The sequence below is a fragment of the Necator americanus genome, chromosome X (assembly GCF_031761385.1).
Source record: "Necator americanus strain Aroian chromosome X, whole genome shotgun sequence".
NCBI classification, from domain to species: Eukaryota; Metazoa; Nematoda; class Chromadorea; order Rhabditida; family Ancylostomatidae; genus Necator; species Necator americanus.
Window position 1 is genome coordinate 6,454,555 of NC_087376.1, and position 14,977 is coordinate 6,469,531.

The following is a 14,977-nucleotide window of genomic DNA, read 5'->3' on the forward strand; positions in this document are numbered from 1 at the left end:
ACTCAATGAGTGTTATTCAGTTTGATACAAAAAAGACTAGCAAGCAGTGAAAGTTGAAAGATAAGTAGATAGACTCAAAACAGCAAAACAACAGTAAGTGAATGGAATTCGAACTGGCTTCGGGAATGATCTCAAAAAAAAACGTATATGAAGCTGATAGGAGATAACCTATTATTGGGCACAAAAAATTTAAAGTCAACAGTGCTTTTGGAACGGATATTGAACATAGAACTGATTGTAATGAAAGTAAAACAAGAATGCCATCAGCAGATTCGATGCGACAACTACTCAACAATGTTCAGCATCCTGCTAAATGGCGAGAATGCGATTCATCCCGTGACATAAAATCAATCCAACTAGTAAAATCTTCACAGAAATAAGCAACAACTTTTCATAGCAACTCAATTAAAAGCTATCAACATTCACTGGTCAATCCCACTTGAGGCCAAAGTTTAACTGTTAGCCTCATTTACGAGAGAAGATCCAAGGTAATATAAAGTTTAGAAACACAACAAAAATGAGATCAAACGACAACCAGTCATAACGGCTCTGGCCTGTTGATGTCGATGGTTTCGCTTCCAGGCTGGAAGCATTCCTTTCATGTATATTTGGTTGACTTGCACTCTCTACAGACAACCTTCTGTTCACTTATGTAGATGATAGACTCTTCCACATTTATGGTACAGCACATGCATTGTGACAAACGTCACTCTTTCCACGGCTCCACATAACTTAGTGGAAAGAAACCAATCTAGAGAAAAACGTATAGAACTTATATCCAAACAATAAATGTGGATCTGTGGAAAGGAAAGGAACGAACCCTGTCTGCAATTTGTCCTTTCCACCAACCGCGATCTTCTCCAATAACATCTACGAGGGTCAAACGATCTCCTTTGCGCAAAGTTAAGAATTTCGGCTCAGTCGCATCGAAGTCATGGATCACACGGAACAACTAAAAACTTAACGATTTTTATGAGAAATTTCATGTTTTTTCTTGAGCAACTACCATTCTATAGTACTCACTATTTCAGACTAATAGTCGACTTATTAAGTGTTATATTAATAATTCACTTCTATCTCCATCTTCGCGGTATAGATCGCGTCAAAAAGATTAAGAACATTACAAAAAAGTAAAAAAATACTAGCTGATACTAAACATACTGCTTCATTTCACATCTTCTCTCAGTAAACCAGCCGTCCGAAAAAAACAACTGGGTTGTTGACTGGTTAAATCTTCTAATTCAACACTTATTAAAGAAATACATGAAGAAAACAACAAGGACCAAGAATAAACAGGAGTGAAATCAAACCTTGCATGTTCGGTAAGCATTCTTGAGGGTAGTGTTCAGCGAATTGAAACTTTCGCAGAGATTGTTTTCCCGGTAATAGTTCACTAGTTCCTTCAAATAACAGTCATGACAATTAGAATTACAATATTTGATAGAAAGTTACACCGATTCTACAAAAGAAATTGTTCAAATGCAGAATTGCTCACCACAATACTATTGAACACATAGCCCTCATCCAAGTAGTATATAGAATTATCGCGTTGTTCCACAACAGTATGCTTCACCTCGCCTTCATAACTACAAAGAAAAGGCTCAATCTATCATAGTTGAATAATTTAATTTTTTATAAACATCGATTGATCGGAAAGTTAAGATACCTGATGCTGATCACGTAGCTACGTCGATTCTTGCTATATCGCACGAGGAACGTCCCGTTTGGTGTTCCTCTCAACTTGGCTTCGGAATCAGCTCGTTCCAAGTCACCCATGTACCATGGCTGCAGGCTGACTTCGGTGTTTACATAGTCTTGCTGTGGAATCGGGGTCATCCTACAAGAAAAAAAATAGTTCTTTGCATAGAGATCCTGAAAAAAAGAGGATGGATAGGTACTAGATCCGAGTAGTGAAGGACAAAAAACATGAGGTCAGCTTTTCCCCCACGAATAGTTAGAGGTTTTCACTTGGAAAGTCTTGTCCTTATGCTTCCCAATGAGCCACTTATTGCCGATCCTTATGAAGCCGAATTCAAAATTCGTTCCTTGCAATTAGAAGATGAAAAAAGATAGATAACATGATTCAAGACTGTAGTTCCATGAAACGAGCAGTCTACACAATGAACAAGTGGTTTCTAAGGGTGGGAACCAGTCGTTAATAATTCCAGGAAGAGTTCTGCGTGAGAAAATCGAAGCGCAGAGGTCTCTTCACGCATAATGTATGAGGCGGCATTATCGAAGAAAAAAAATACATTGTGCCAGAGCAAACGCGGCCAACTCCTTGTCCGGCTCGAAGAAGGCATTCGAACCACCAGTGAAGGACACGACTGACAGTCATACGACGCTCAAATGTCGTTCAGCCTGTCATTTATCACAAAATGACACGAGTGTAACGGTATTAGTCATATCGTCGTTGTCCATCCGAACGATAGCTGTCGTATCGATGATTCACCGGTTCATTGTTGTCACGAAGGATATCGACGAAACAATACGTATGAAGCAGTGCACTTACCCGTTTCCTAGCATTCGTTTCGGTAACACTGTGGATTCCTTTCGATCCACACGCAAACCGATCGGGCTGTCCAAAGGCGAGCACATGCCTTGTACAGAGTTCGTCTAAAATCGTGCAAATCTTTCGAGGAAACCGCAGAAACAGAGAACAGCTCACCCGCACTCGTCGGACGTGCTCACTTTGTACAAGGCCAACACTCTGCCTGTCGTTCACAAGGCAACCCTAAAGATCACGAGAAAATAGCAATATACCACAAAGAACTTCATAATGAGATGAGTTGAATTTGCATAGAATAGAAGTTGATGGCAAGGGTAAAAAAAAGCCAAAAAAGCACCACGATGAGATGTTGTTCTAATCAATGCGTTAGAAAAATTCTCAGTCCCGTAAACGTTGTGACACTTGGCCCGGCTAACAACGTGTAACAAAATACGTGATTGGATCCACACGTTTCACTTTTCATCTAGTTTAAAGGGCCCGTATTCAAGTTCTAGGAAGCTACGTATTACATATATTGTGCGCATACATCTAGAGTTCCAGGTGAACACTTTTGGTTTTCACGTTTGATTAAATAAGCTCCTCTACCCCGAGTAACTTAGAGCAAGAAAAAAATAGTCAAAGAATATGTGGAGTTTTCGAAGAAAGTTCTGAAATGAAGGGCCGGTTTTTCTGCATTTATACACGTCATTGTCCAAGTGAACACTGAGAGAGCTCAATTACAGTAGCATGGTTTTCAAAATGAAAGTAACACCGACTAAAGTATTAGGCCTAATAGAAAAAACAACTCCCATTGCATTGATATACCATAGGCAAAGGTATACTCATACGAAATGAGTTGTTTTTGATCATAGCAAACACAGAATATAACTTTTAAAAAATTCAAAGAAAAAAGTCACTTTTGTTGAGTTAGTAGGGCTATTTGGAAAAAATCATCAATACAAGGCGTTTTGGAAATGGTAGAAATTATGCAACAGTAAATTCCACTAAAGTTTTGGAAGCAATATGAAAATGTCAGAAAACAGTAATATAGACAGACATGACATAAATAGTGGAATAAGAACAAATAGCAACACATATACTCACCGTAAATGAGCCATTTCCATGATTTTGAATAATTTCGATGATGTCGTCTTTGTCGAATTGCAGAAATCCATGGTCGTTAACAGGAGATCTTGACAAAGCAATGACCTGATCTCCGGCGGATACTGAACATACAGACATATGAAATTTAGGTATTACGAATGTTTCGTCGAGAACACTATCAATGCCGCAATTGCAGCCCACTATCCTGGCAACAACAAAAAAACCCAAACACAAGGAGATTTAACCTACATCCGAAGGAACTGTGTCTGAAGTGGGTCCCGTTCGTGAATGAGCTGCTATGCGACACTGAGGTTGTGTGTCTGCGACCTGCACATGGTCGTAGTCCTATGCATGCCTTGTGGAGTAGACCACCACAATCTGCAGAGAATATACTTCAGGAATATCTGATCTACAGAAAAACCATATATTCAACGTACTTTCACATTTATATCCTTGGAAGAAAAGGCCTTTTAGGAACTTATCGCAGACAGAACATTTGTATGGTACATCAACCTTGAAGCTTTTGTAGTGTAACTTATGCCCGGTCCCTTCAGCATGTTCAGGGAGAACGTTGTTGCTTAATGTTCAAAAATTGAAGTATCCATCGAATGAAGTTGAAGGAGTACAGATAAAGGGAGCAAGAATACCGAGCTAGCTCGAAATGATGCAGCCATTTTTCGCGTTGTTGCAAGAGTTTGAAAGCGAGGGTCAAATGTCTAACGGAATCCTGTGTACATGCCCGTTCCTCTCGAACCAAGTAAAGTAAATGCTGATTGGCAGAGGCAATTTTCCTAAATTCTCAAGTACAAAAATAGATATAGTAGGGTCAAAACGATAAGAATCACTGCACAGTTGCGTAGGCGACTGCATTCGAAGCGGTGCGACGGAGCGTCCCAACCGCCATCTCCACTGCGCGGCTACGATCACAACCGCTTACGCAACTGCACCGTGCTTTATGTTGCTTTGACCCTACTACAGGTGGACAGTGTGGAAAAAGCCGCTAACCTGGAAATCGTCCCCATTTTTCCATCCGGCATAGGATTATCAAGACTTGGATGAAGTTCAGAGACAATATAAGCAGCCTTGTAAGTGTAGGTATTATTCTGCAAAACAACATTTCATTTTAAAAGGATTGTAGCTTTCAAGTCACAGTTTGCAGCCTCTATCTTACAGAGGGAAAAAAGGAACGGAACTCACCCGGTTGGCTTTGCAAATGATCAAAACCTTGTCAAAAACGAAAACATGACGCGTTTTCATTTTCCCAAACTGTTGACTAGTAGATTCTGAGAGCCGCACCTCACCATCGGCATTCAGCCTACCATAATCCATTAATGTCACGTCTTCAGGCTACAAATGTTCCAATGATAGATTCCACACGAACTAAGCCAGAGATAATTCACCGCATTTTCTATACTCTGTTGAAAACAACACGAATCTCAGTGCAGTTGCGTAAGCATCTGCCACTCGAAGTGGCACGGTTGAGCTAACGGTTCAGATCGAGGCGGGACCATCGTGAACTGCAGCGATGAGCAGAGCTAACGAGGATCCCCATTAGGTCCTAACAGCTACACCCACCGTGCCGCTTCAAGCGCAACCGCGTAAGTGCACCGCGCTTCATGTCGTTTTGACCCAATTATACCACGGAATATTCATCTTTGATAAAATTTGAGAGAGGACTTGATCGAGGATTATCTTGATAAAGACAGTAAAAAGATGATCATTAGCTTTTTACTTACCATAGTTAGCTCAGTGATACTGTTTTGGACCTCAGTGATTAGTTGTCTAGTCTCATTATCACGTTTCATCTCATTCACATATGAGTTCACGTCGTCCATCGCCTCTTTTGCTAATTCGAGAGACTTTCGGTCCGGAGCATCGATCGGTGTTGATTTTATCATCTCCTAAACAACGAAGACTACGAAAATAAGAAAATAAAACAGTTCAAACGAATCTTCTATTACCAAATTCAATACATTTATCTGTAAGAAATACACAAATGTTGTTGAAAAACTCGGAAGTGGACTTCTTCTATTACTTTCTATATTTTGCATGAAATCATTGTGTTGACAGTGAACACCAGAGCTCGTAAGACTTCTCAGAAAATCAATTGTGACTGCTCACTGGGAAAAATTAGGGCTCAACTCTTGAGCTTGCACTTGACAAAGCAATAAATTGCTCTATATAATGAACAAAAACTTGTAAATTATACATGACATGCTTGGGAATCACATATTCGATGTTGTTGAAGTGATAAAGATTAAATAGCTGCCATAATGACATGAGCTAATTCAAATTACAGTTTCGGGGAATATAATGGAACTTGGAACCTCATAACTTAGATTGATACAAAAGCACTTCTTATCTGGTAGGATGACTTTCTTACATCCTATCCCATCCTAAAGATCCCTTTTAAAACTCCTAGCTGATCCGCACAACTTTTAGGGTTTGACAAAAGAAAAAAGTGTGACTTTATAGCCAAACAAACAGTATTGGAGGTTATTCGTAAGGATAAAAGGGTAATACCGTTCCCTGTCTTGCTCAGTGCTAACTTCGAATTGATTCTTTTCCAACTAATCTTCACCGCCAAAAGATGATCAGTATGACGCGCGTTTGTTCTCAAAATATAAACCACATGATCACATGCGATGAGCAATGTCAAAACATTTGCAAGTGTTCAGGAAAAACATTATACTCGGTAGAAATAGATGCAAACCTTTGAAAAAAGAAAGTCTGGGCTTACCGATAGTAATATGTGGTATTTCAATACACGCTGCATCGGCAGACATAGAAGATCTTGTAATTTAAATTGGTTGTCGTTAACGGATGCCGTACACTCCTTAATTATCGTTAATCAATAAAAACTGTTTCCTAATAACAATAAGACGAATGAGACATACATAAATTTTTGCTTTAACACCGGGATCGTTCTTCTCCAAATCGAGAATTCGCGCTCGAGAATCACCAAGACCCATACAATAAGGCCCATAGGCAATGAATTTATCTTTGTGCCTTTAAATCGAAAGAAAAATAACAAATTAGAAAGGCGATCGGTGAATTTGAAATTTTGAAAATGAAACAAATTTGAAGGACAGAAAAGGAAACTGAATAGAAGGAAAGTGTTGAACTGTATTTGACTTACTGAAGAAAAACATCTCCAATCGTCCTCCCAAATGAGAGTGAGTTCGGACGGCCCTCACTATTTTGATTCAGCCCAAGCGTTTTCAAGACTGCATGCCGTAAATCACTGTGAAATGAATGGTGCAAATTCCAAAGAGCCTGAAAAAGGATAGCCATCACATAGCAATCAAAAACGTGTGGGAATAAAAAATGAAATAATGAAATGAACGAGAAAGAATACCAAAAAAGGATTTTCAAAAACATACCATTATATTCATAAAAATCACTTTGTGGTCCGCCTCACGAACAACCTTCTGGAGTGGTTCGTAGAACTTATTTATAATCATATTTAATGCCTTCTCCACATAGTTCTGTTCCGTATCCAGCAACTCTTTCATACAGTGCTCTCGTTTACAGGATGGCGTAAAAGTCGACCACACCTTGAAAGATACAGTAACGGAAGAGAAATATCCACTAAAAATACCAACGAAATACATACGTCTTGCTTCCGTTGACTGTCTTTTCTACAAACGATATGGTCGTAGATGAACTGCGGCTCTTCCTCTTCTTTCCTGAATGATAAAAATTTCTGAACACCTCGTCTTGATGGACTTTTCGCTATGATTCTGATGGAGACTGAACCACTTACTCAAATGCCTACTAAAAAAAAAGACTTTTTTTCTCGTGAAACAGTTGAGAAGTTTCAGAGATGGAGTCCAGTTTAAGAGTCTAAAAAAAAGAAAAGGAGACAAACATTTCCAAGATAGCTTTTTACAATAGACTTTTTAAAATCGGAATTTCATTTTTCTGCCGTGTTACATCTTTACAATTACATCTACATCTTAAGTTTCAGACCTTCTACTCGAAAAAGTTTCGTTGCAGGAAACCTCCAATGTTTATGGGTTCTCTCCTTATGTTTCAAGACTCCAGTATTCCAGTACGGGCGTTTTCTAGCTGTGATTTTCAAAGTAAGACCTCTACATTCGTCGGTGAAATTTTATGCGGTCAATGAACGTGCAATTAGACGCTCAAAATATCCCAGTTCTGTTAAGAAAAAAAAGTTTTATTGAAAAACATATTCTACCCTATCGTAGTCATAACGGGAATTTTCAAATAACATCTACCTTCCGTAAACGACGATTTTAACGAATACAAATGACTGTGTCAGGTGTCACGCGTCAAGCGACAGTGTAAACCAGTATCGCACTGTACTTTTTCTTGTGCAAACCGTTAAGATCGACAGTCACCATTGTCGATGTGCAATACACGGAAGACATGGTCTAGACAACTCTTTTTTCATAAGAAAACTTCTTAATAGAATGTAACTAGCAGTCATCGATATCCTTCACTAGCAAAAGGCAGCACAAATTTTTACATATTGTTTCGAGGGAATTAGCTCACTTTGTGGGGGAAATATCGTAGATAGCAGCATCTAAGTCGACCTTTTCTACATCGTCTTGCAAACTGCGATAAATTGCCTCCTCTTCTGGAGGAGGACATATTCGAAGAGGAACAGTGGGAGATGTTGTCGAACTTTGCTCGGAAGGAAATGGCCTAAAATTTGGAAATGTTGAGATGATCTATTCCAAAGACGAGAAATCGATCTAAAGGGCAACTTTCACGCTTTGGAAACTAAAGCTTTTTTTGCTGCATGTTTGCAGTTTGGATACAGCAATCTTGCGAAAAAGGACATTCGATAAAAAAAAGAACGAAGTAAAACGTGATATACTTTTAGCCGAACTACGAACGCAGCAAAGACAAAGCAGTTGGTGATTTCTCTAGCTAACTTCCAGTTAAACAATAAATAAATCGAAATAACCGAAAAAAAGAAGCGTGAAAAGGTCCCTAAACTTAAAAACTTAAACTTTGATGTAAAAACAGAGGTGACATGAGTTGGTCACTGATAATTACCAAGTTTCAACCATTGCAAGTAACCTAAGATAAGTGGATCGAATTATAAGAAGGATATTTAAACTGTTGTCTTAAGTGGAAATTATCCGCAAAAACACAATTTTCAGACATTTCTAATACAGGATACAAACGGAAATTGAGAAAGATGAGTGAAAGCTTGAGAAAATATGTGAAGAAAAAACAACAAATACTTACCTTATGCTCTTTTTCAATGATGGCTCCGAGTAAGACAACATAGATAGGACGGACAGAACCTTTGCAAAGTCTTGTAAACGAAAAAGCTCCCACGCCTCGAACATTTGCTCCTGCTTCAAATTAAAAACAGTTTTGCACGCTCCCAGAAATAGACAAATGTTCTTGTGGCAAGTGAACTGAAAGAATAAAAATTTAAGAAAAAGAGTAACGATAGAAAAAGAGCGATGGAGAAGGCAACTCGCTTCTGACATATGCTGCCGCCGTTGGATTTCCTTTTCTTCGATACAATTTGGAGCTAATTCGTTTAACAATCGGCATAATAGTACACCGTCTCTGAAAATATTCCCCGAAAATACTTTAATAATTAGGAACAGGATGACTATGCGCCAAGTCCGAGGATCAGCGACATTCTTATTGGCTTGTTGACCCACAATACAAACAACTTTTACTACTTTTTACTGCGAAATCCGATGACCAGCAGCGATCTCGTCAACGAGTTCTTGCATGACCTACATTCTTCACGAAAAACAATCGCAGGTCAAGCATCATCAAGTAATTTTCCCGCATGAGGAGATCTTACACGAATAAATTAACACTTGAGATCACACCTTAACATTGTGGCGAAGTCTAACATTGAGTTTCGTGGTGCGATTCGAGGATCAAGCACTCCTATATCTACCATCCATCGGACACATTCTTTCCATAGTTCATTCCCCTCCAACGTTGACATACGATCTGGGGTTCAGCGAATCGTTTAATCAGCTTATTCTGCAAAAAAGGAAATTGAATAAAACGACGATGATAAGCTAAGGTTGAAAATATGACATTAGACGAAAGTAAAAAAGAAATCGAGTTCACAGAATTAAGACCGAAAAACCGAGTAGAAATTGAAAGTTGAACAACTGAACTGGTTACCGCTACCGATCAAACAACAATAGAACATCAAAGAACGAGGATAAAACTTAATTGAATAGCAGTGGCAATCTTGAAATGGCATTACGTAAAGTGACTAAAAAAAACTATTATAAGACAAGATAAAAAAGTAGGAATATGTTGGAGCGCATTGCTTAGCTCCAACTTTCTATGTAAATTCGAACAGTACACGACTCACTGATTTTCTTCCCTACAGCTATTTAAACGAATTGAAGGAAGGTTGCTTCATCGAAATGATGGATACATTCAGAATTGATGGTATATGTAATGATATGCGAACTTCAACACAGGCGTTAATTCCCGACACAGTTATCAACGGTAACAAGGAACATTCCTTAACATCTCTCATTCATCGCATAAAAACGATATATTGAGCGAGAATTTGTTTTAAGTGAAAGTAAAGACGGCACGCAATTAAATAAATCACAGATGCGCATCAAACACAATCCACAAGACCACATTTGTAACATGTGGCAAAAAAAAAAAAGCGAAGAGCGATGCATGGAAACGTATGGAATCGTGGATGATATTGAATATAAGCGAATGGATAAACAAATATCACGGAAAAAAACACTGGGAAGCGATCACTGGACAATAATTGCCTCAAAAAGAAAATATGTATAATGAATGAAAGGCGGCACTTAGGAAAAAACGAAACGAAATCATAAACGAACAAAAATTAGTACAAAGGATACATACTTAATCAGAAATCAGTTTTTGTAGATAATTGCAGGTTATGTGTTATAACAATACATCTGAGGACAACCTATATTATTAATGGAATTATATTGAAAACTGGTTGGGCGTGGCTCCTATCGACCACCGAGGGCTTTTGTGATTTTAAACAACAGCTCTTAACCCGAATAGATGTTGTAATGATATTTCCATACCTTAGTGTAACACCATATTGCCGACTCTGCAACATCTATTTCAGAAAGCAATTTTAATAATGTTGAGGATACTGTAGAAAAGCATACATAAGAGTGCATAAACAGATGATAATTCATTTGCTTTAGTGGTAATGTTTAGTTTTCGTGTGGTGCTGCAAAATTTCCTGCAAAGGTTATGAATCCAGGAATGTATTAGATTTCCACTAGATAATTATTTTTATTGCCTAAGATTTAAGTGAAGCGATAGAACGAGCGAAATACGGAAAACGGAAGTCGATAGAGAAATGAATCTCTTCGTCACAAAAATGAATTTCTACTGATGAATTGATTATTCAATTCATCACTTTTCGTCAGTAGTTGTTACAAAAAGAGAAAGATGGATTGAGAAGTGCAGAAGATTTTATCGGCGAAAAGAAAAATGAGAGTTAGGGAGGTTCTTTTCAGCGGTTTCTTCAAAACGGAAAAATTCGAGGGAAGAGCACTGAGGACGTAAGTGAAAAAGTGATTCAGAATAAGAATATTTTGTAGAATATAATCATGTACGAGTATATTTACTAGAGAGTAACGTTCGAATAGTGATATTGGCTGAGTTCACGGTTCGAACATGGGTGATTGGCGAGCGATCGATCGAGCTGAAGGCATAGCATTGGCGTTAGTGCGGCCGAACTAATACGATACGCAATCGTTGAGACCTCGATTAGTACTTTTTAACTCTCATTTCACATCCAATTCACGTAATTATATATCGCTGAGAAATTATACGGTTATATACGCGACAGTAGACATAGTGAATGCATGTAAGTGAATGTTTGTGTGTTCAGGAGTCTATCGTTTTGAAAATGTCGGCCGTTAAATGCTCATCATAACACTCGATATAGCTGAAAGGAATTGTGGAGAAGATGAGCGAAAAAAAAAGAGATTAGAAGGTACGGAAATCCGTACACGGCTACCAAATAAACGATTCATTTGTCTAAGAGCCATCAGTTCACTTTGCAAGCGAATGCATTAAATGCGTCGATTCCGTCGCATAAACATATATCGCATCGCGCTCACTCGCTCAAATCGGCGATTCATTTCCACATACGAACAATGACGTCATATAATTAAATCCTGACCAGCAAATATATGAGGATTTGAAGTGTTTTACGTTGGCTATGTACCATATATGAGAGAAATATTCGATAACTAACTTTCAAAAAATCACAAGAACACATATGTGGCTTATTATTTCTTCTTTCAAAGGGAAAAAAAGAAGAATATATGAAATGAAGGACAAGCCTAGGTGGAAACCGGATCCGTTACGTTCACGTAGTGCGGCAAGATGCATATAAATCTCATTTCTATTGTGACTGTTCAATGAATACATGATGCAATTATGAAGATGATCGAATATGAAAAATCGTCGTATGATTTGATGTAGGTCAAAACTCCAGAATCTTCCGTCAACTTTTTTTTTAGCAGTGAAGGGGAGGCGACGTTGGTTAAGTCTTGTTAAACTTCGATAACACCCCATTTTTGAACTTCCAAGATTCAGGAAAACTGGTGTAAAGGTGAAAACAAATCACGTGAGAGTCTAATTTCTATAGTTCAAACTAGAAAGTGAAAAAGAAAAATGTAAAATACAGTGAAGATTACACTCTAATGTCGTGCAGCTTAAGGTCTTTTCGCATTTTCGCACATGATAATCTAAAATTATTAAAATTTATATGTTATACTAGGATGAAAATGTTCTTTCCTCCTAGAGTCTCCGTTCTTGACAGAGCATTTTGTCGACCTTGCACCTCATCTACAAATGATTTTCTCTTCCTGAACATCAATTTTTAGATAGAATGGATATCTTGTACATCGTATTAATAAATAGGATCTGATCGGTATCAAAAATTGTTCGATTTATTCTATAAAATTGTGTGGACACTCTTTACTATTATCACATACACATACATTATCACATACAAAAGCTGAAGATAAAATTTAAAAAAGCATATTATTTATTAAACAGAGTCATCATCATCAATTAAAACTCAATAGTAGAGAAGATTATGTGAGGTAAAAACATAGAACCAAGGACAGAGACGGAAAATTAAGAACGATGGATAGTTACGGGTCTTCTTAGATGAACCATTTATGAAATTTCATTTGTATTTTCATTTGTACTTCCATTTGTGAAATTATACCCTAAAAACATTGATCTCTACAATTTATAGTTACCGTAATGCCTGGAGTTGAAAAAAGAAAAAAAAAACATACATGAAAAAATACGAGAAAAGAGGATATTCCATGCCAGAAATTCATATAAGTAGAATTCAAAATTCGACATGATAGGAAATCTGAGGAAATTCTTCCTCAACGACACAAGAAGCGGAAGAACCGGGCCAACACCGTATTTGCCGTATCTGCTTGGTAAACACACAACGCCTAGCCACTCCACATGTTAATGTGTGTTGACACTTCTTACTCAGTTTACAATGACGATATCTGGATCTCATAAACGAGATCCACTAGAAGATGAATAATCACCGAAGAATTATGACTATTTACACTAAAATTAAGAGGATTAAAATTTCAAATCTCGAACAGACTTATTTCCTGCCGCTTTGATATTTGTTTAAAATCGAAACCACGCGGGCATTAACACAAAACAAAAGTACATTTTGCGAGAGCTGTTCCACTCTTTCAGGGAGGGAAAAAAAAGAAAACTGATTTCTTTCCAGTCAGTTGTCTTCACTGTGTCCTGAATATGACGTGAGAAGGAGTTTGGTTGTGTAAATATATTCTCGTCAAGAAGATTTCTTATAACGTATTTGATTTCCCTTCCCAAACTTCTAAACATACTAAAACCTGCTCATTCTTTAAAGTTATAGATAAATTGGAAAAATCTAGGAGAGGTGATACTGATATGGTGATATTGATGTTCGACAAGATGTCATAGAATTATTTCGACTCAATTAAAATGCCTTTATTTATATATGGGGCGGCTGTAGCGCTGCTAATCGGTAAGAGGTTCCACTGCGGCGGCATCTGATCGATCTGAGGTTCGAAACCGCCCTGGTGCCAACCAAGCTTTTCGTCTCTCCTGGATCGATAAATTGGTACCAGACTTGTCTTCGAGGACAAAAAAACTGATTTGATCGTCGGCTGGGCGGCTGCAAGTTACTGTATAGCCCAAATACACGTTCGTAAACCTCAAACGATTCTGAATTTGAATGATGACGTGGTGGCGCATCCGAATCGGATTAACACCAGATACTTTATCCTTTTTATCCTTCATCTATGCATCAACATATACTTTACAAAATTTGAAAATGCATCCTATATCTCCAAATTGTGATTTGACTGAAGGTAGTTCAGATAAAAGTTCCAGGACTATGCTGGAACTTGAATGACCGCAACGTTTTCATGTCCCAACATGCACTTAAGGTTGATGGAATAAAGTAAGTTTTTTAAAGTTCTCCGAAGCAGAACTGATTTTAAAACTACTTTTGAAAAATCGCTTTAAAAAGTTTTAAAGGTAGGTTTCCTAATAACTTCTGTGTAATTCTTGGAATGTGAAAAAAAAATCGATTATTCTATCAAGGCGGAATGGAACATAGAATGAAGTTCAAAAATTGCAACAAAACATTGCAGTGTCGTTAAAACTCCTCAATTAACATAATTATCTCTCAACTGAAATCACCACTCCAATGTATTTTAGGAAATAATTATGCTATCCCAACTAATTCTTATTTTTTTACTGTCAAAAATCATGCTCCACATCCAGTCTCCCTTCAAGTATCCCAGTTTTCTTTAGCATCAGATATCTACCCGATGGAAGAATTTAAAATGAAGATTGTCGTAGGATGGATTTACAATGACAGCAGAATCCTGAATTTTTCGTATTTAGGTCTTTAGATTTATGGTATCAAAATTTATCGATTATATCTAGCCGACTATCTCGTTCTCAGTTCTATAAAATGCAAATTAACAAAATGTAACGAAACGTAAATGGAAAAGTGGACGATGTGATCAGAAAATTCTTGAGCAACGGAAAAACACATAGAATGTTGGTACTAAAAATTCCTGACTATAAGAAAATGGGTCAGTTGTTTTAGCCGACGTAAAAGATCCATGGTAGACTTGGAATATTGATTAATGCTGGAAGTAGATTAGATCTGGCTATAGAATAAATTACTACATTACATTTCCTAACACTATTACTAATTACAAAGTTCTCAAACATTCACATAAATGTAAATGTTTATAAATCGTTCATTAGGGTGTATTCTCTGTAACATTAGATGTTTGGAGTTCCTTACTCCTACCTATTACGGTAAAGAATTTTTCAAAATTTAATTTAATTTCT

General features: G+C 37.5%; 1 protein-coding gene across 1 annotated transcript; it reads right to left on the reverse strand.

The window, feature by feature from the left end:
- Window positions 1-706: 706 nt before the first annotated feature.
- RB195_021642 (uncharacterized protein) lies at window positions 707-9,545 on the reverse strand (the record flags this gene model as incomplete). The annotated part of the gene is made up of 23 exons (XM_064208490.1): window positions 707-751; window positions 821-952; window positions 1,311-1,400; window positions 1,496-1,586; window positions 1,667-1,837; window positions 2,513-2,616; window positions 2,669-2,734; window positions 3,593-3,714; window positions 3,842-3,970; window positions 4,030-4,169; window positions 4,240-4,383; window positions 4,598-4,695; window positions 4,790-4,939; window positions 5,329-5,493; window positions 6,333-6,428; window positions 6,490-6,601; window positions 6,732-6,868; window positions 6,976-7,149; window positions 7,209-7,281; window positions 8,111-8,263; window positions 8,816-8,991; window positions 9,058-9,148; window positions 9,424-9,545. The coding sequence occupies 23 exons, from the start codon at window positions 9,543-9,545 to the stop codon at window positions 707-709; spliced, it is 2,781 nt and encodes a 926-aa protein (XP_064064371.1).
- Window positions 9,546-14,977: the final 5,432 nt, after the last annotated feature.